The sequence below is a fragment of the Nanorana parkeri genome, unplaced genomic scaffold, assembly GCF_000935625.1.
Source record: "Nanorana parkeri isolate BGI_ZX_2015 unplaced genomic scaffold, ASM93562v1 scaffold3320, whole genome shotgun sequence".
Taxonomy (NCBI): Eukaryota; Metazoa; Chordata; class Amphibia; order Anura; family Dicroglossidae; genus Nanorana; species Nanorana parkeri.
This window is the reverse complement of record NW_017309588.1, coordinates 1-4317: the sequence shown is the minus strand read 5'-3', so window position 1 is coordinate 4317 and position 4317 is coordinate 1. Positions and strand designations below refer to the sequence as shown.

The 4317-nt window shown below is 48.6% G+C and overlaps 1 protein-coding gene across 1 annotated transcript in view; it reads right to left on the bottom strand.

Moving 5' to 3' along the window:
• Window positions 1-3387, bottom strand: part of PNCK (pregnancy up-regulated nonubiquitous CaM kinase) — a 35009-nt gene extending 31622 nt beyond the window's left edge. The window contains exon 1 of the mRNA XM_018574881.1: window positions 3282-3387. Coding sequence (XP_018430383.1) covers window positions 3282-3358 — 77 coding nt within the window. The 5' untranslated portion in view covers window positions 3359-3387. The remainder of the gene's footprint in view (window positions 1-3281) is intronic.
• Between the last annotated feature and the right edge of the window lie 930 nt (window positions 3388-4317).

Sequence of the window (4317 nt, the reverse complement as noted above, 5' to 3'; positions counted from 1 at the left end):
TAGGGGGTTATTCACTAAGGAGGCGAAGCATGCGGGCGTAGCTTCGGCTGAACCTTCGGCTCTCTTAAGCCGACGGAGCCCTTTGGTTCACGTTGCATGCAAGTGATCTTGGCAACATCACCGGAAGCACTTGTACAAAACAAGCGGCGGCTTCCCCGATGTACATTTAGCTCTGCTTGCCCAAAGCCAGGCTAAATATAGAACACAACTACCCGCCCGGCGCCCGGAAATGCATGTCTCAGGCACCGGGAGATAGGAATCCCACACCCCTGCTGCCCCTCTACTCCCTGCTGCCCCTCTACTCCCTGCTGCCCCAAGACCGGGCCTTGGTTGGCCTGGTGGGAAATCCAGCCCTGGCTGTACAGTACGGGCTATTCACAATCCGGCCCTGGCTGCACGGGCTATTTTAAGGACTGGTGAGCCACAATTTTTTATATTTTTGTTTTTGGGTTTAGATACCCTTTAAGACGTCAGGGAGGTATGATACTAAATAGGGATGCACCGATACCGATACTAGTATTGGTATCGGTGCCGATACCGAGTATTTGGGTGAGTACTCGTACTCGCCCAAATGCTCCGATACCTAGCACGAGTACTTCCTGTATCAGGAAGCCGGGCAGCGCATCATTACACGCTGCCCGGTTTTCCTGATTGGCCAGGAAACGGCTCCATGCTCTCTCGTCACTTTTGATGAGAGAGCATGGAGCCGACTTCCCAGGCCCATCAGGAAGCCGGGTAGCGTGCAATGACGCGCTGCCCGGCTTCCCGATTGGTCAGGAAGCTAGCAAATCCGGAAGCCGGGCGCCGTGTAATGACGCAGCGCCCGGCATTCTGATTGGCCGGGAAGCCGGCGTCACGCTCCCTCGTCATCTCATGAATCATAATATTAAGAAAGTGACCTTAAAGCATTAGTTTGTATTGCTTTAGAAAAAATGTGACCTGTCCCTTTAAGAAAAAGTATTGGTAATTGGTATCTGCGAGTACTTGATCAAAAGTATCGGTACTCGGTCTTAAAAAAGTGGTATCGGTGAATCCCTAATACTAAACATACCGAAAATCATCAGTTCCTCCTCAAGGGTCTCTGATCTCGGATTGTCATTTATAAAATAATACCCCCATGCTTTCTTTATAGCAATGGCTCTGCGGCCCGTTTTGTGAAGCGTGTATGTTTCCTGCTGTTGCCAGGACAACCGCTTGTTCCCAGTCACATTGCGACGTGTTTGTATTGTGGTATCACTGTTGTTCCGCTCTTCTGATGCCGTGCCGGGGGTTATGGTAACACCGCATTTTACACCGCGCTTCTCTGCTGCTTTTTTTTTTTCTTTTAGAACATGAAAATCCCACTCGAACGGCCCCGGAGGACGCCGACTCCTGCCCTGACTGCCGATGAAGTCCCCCGTGCTTAAGTGCAGACGGCTGAAAAAGGATTATGAGCGCATGCCGCAGCTTTTCTGGGAAAAGGAACATCTTTCGGCAAATACACATTTTGAGTTATTTCTGTATTGTTTGTCTGACATTAAAAGCCCAGCTCTGGGATGGGAAAAAATAGCCCTGCTAGTGGGGCCCCTGCATTGCGAGGGTTAAAGGAGAACTATGGGGTTAGGGCTTTCCCCCATAGTTCTCCTCAAGGTAACGGGAGGACACAAACTAGCGTCCTCCCGTCACCCTAAGCTCAGTATATAGGAAGCTACAGCTCGCGGTATACTGAGACGCCGGAGCGGATACCGACATCGATGCCGAGATCCGCCCAGCTGTGAGTGAGTGACAGCTGGCTCCTCCTATCTAGAGGAAGATCCATCTGTACCCGCCCCCTCCCCCGTCCGTTCCGCCAGTCAGCGCTGGAGGATCGGAGCGGGGAGAGGGGAATCCAGCCCATGTGTTCGCTCACCTCTTAAAAACCCCCCCCCCCCCCTCATAGTTCTCTTTTAACTGTTTGTTAACTCTATAGGAGGTAGACGAAGAGGCTCCTGGTGCTCCGAGCTGTGGATGCTCCGAGCATCACGTACACTAATCCCCTCTCCAGCAGGAAGTTTTATTTTATTTATATTGTTTTACTTTATTATTATTTTTTGTTGGGAGAGGGGAGCAGGATGAGCTAAGCTGCTGGGTCACTGCTTGGAGCAAGGAGCGGAGCTGCTAATCGCTGTTTTCGGAGGAGTGACTGGAGCTTCTGGGAAGGGGATGCTGGGTGAGCTGAGCTGCTGAGCGAACAACTTCAGCGCTTCTGATATAAAATTTGAGGATGAATTGCTCCCCCGGGCCTGCGACTACAGAGGTCATTGGGGGCTTGTTTTATTGCCCATTTACTGAGACCTCGACTATGGGTATTATTTTCTCTGCATTGTCTGAAAGGAAACCTGTCATTGGATACAGATAGCAAAGCTAAACCAAGTAGTTACCAGAATCATGAACTGAGGGGACTTGGAGGGTTACCATTACTGATCTTGGATCAGGACAGTCAGAGAGAAGGCAGAGCTTCCAAACTGCACATGCTCATAAGTTATTCAAAAAGAATTCACAAAGTACCGAAGCCAAAAGACACCATTTGACCTTATATGGCCACATGGCCATATTAGGTCAATGTAATTGACCAAATATAGCCATATGGCCATATAACGTCAACTATGTCGCCGCATCCCACCCCTTTGCTAATGTGCAGCTGTCAATGAGGGAATTCCCTGGCCATGGCTGATTGGGAGGCAGCTGAAGGAGCTTTCTTGGAGTAACTGAGGTTTGGTCTGAACCTGAGCTCATCCCTAATCACCATCAGTATTCACAGTTGGGTTTAATTTTACACTATTGTGCTTGACCTGCTAGGCAATGCTGGATAACCATCCTTTTTATGGTTCCAGTTACTTCTCTAGCTGCATCAATGAGAGGCAATGGTTCTGCTGATGTGTGGGTAGGTATAGGTCCCTGTGTGATCTCCTTCTTAGTAGTACCTGTCCTCCTGTATATTACGGTCCCTAAGGAAATCGTCCAAAAGCTTCTTGAACGATTCCACACTCTTAGCTGAGATCACTGCATGTGGCAGGGAGTTCCAGACCCTGACCGCTCTTACTGAGAAGAACCCCCTTCTCCCCTTGTGCAGACATTTTTTTGTAGGAGATTGTACATAGAACATGACATGCGAGGTCAGCTTTGGTCTCCTGAGCGTTCAATGTCTGAACCCGTGTTGACTTTGAGGAAACATACCATCTGACTATGTGACTTAGGCCTGAGGACATGTGCCGAGACCCACTTATCTAGAACTAAACTGTCTGACTCCCGCAGATACTCACGCTCCCAGCTTCTCCTTGATGTTGTACACCATATTAATGTCTTCAATTTTCTTCTTCCCGTTTTTCCCGAGAGGCATGGCTTCGGCTCCGTGTGACTGAAAACCTGTGGGAAGAAACATGACAGAGAAACCCATTACATCCGGACCGTGAGCCCTTAAATACTGCACAGCTTTAAGGCCAGCCCTGAAAGCCCCAATCCATGACGGGAATGAAGAATGAAAGGACGACGTCTATGAAAGCTGAATCCCGGGCTGATATAGGAAAAAGGCTTCAATAAATATTGCATCTGGTTTTCTTAAAGGGGACCTGTTCTGTGCCCCGTTAGGGCAAGCTAGCAGGCTCATGTAATAGCCCCCTTCCCAACTGCTTACACTCAACGTCCGTTCACCCGCAATTCACCCGCTAGAAGAGCCTTTCTCAACCGTTCACACATAGAGGAACCCTAAGGCCCCATTCACACATAGAGGAACCCTAAGGCCACATTCACACATAGAGGAACCCTAAAAAGTCACCTCAAGGTCTCAAGGAACCCCCTTTATTATTGATCTACAGGTCATGGCGCATTAATGTGAAGAAGAAGCTGAGATATCGGAAGATATAAAAGAATGTGGCGTGCTTAGCGCGTTTCACACCCAGAGCTGTGCTATACCACAAAATTATTTTAAGTGATAACAATGAAATGAATGATTAATAATTACCAGAAAAGAGACACAGACAGTGAAAATTGCAGAGTTTCATTACATCGATAGTCATTGGTAATGTGCCCCCTCACATCAGTGGTCATTGTAATGCCCCCGTACATTGGTGGTCATTGTAATGCCCCTGTACATTGGTGGTCATTGTAATGCCCCCGTACATTGGTGGTCATTGTAATGCCCCCGTACATTGGTGGCCTATGAAAAAGAGCCCCCTTTGGTTTGGTGGTCAGTGAGAGAAGGAGCCTTTAAAATTGATGATCATTGGTGGTGAAAGACCCCACTACACTGACGGTCAAAGGGAAGAATGTTCCTTACATTGGTGGTCAGTGGGGGGAATG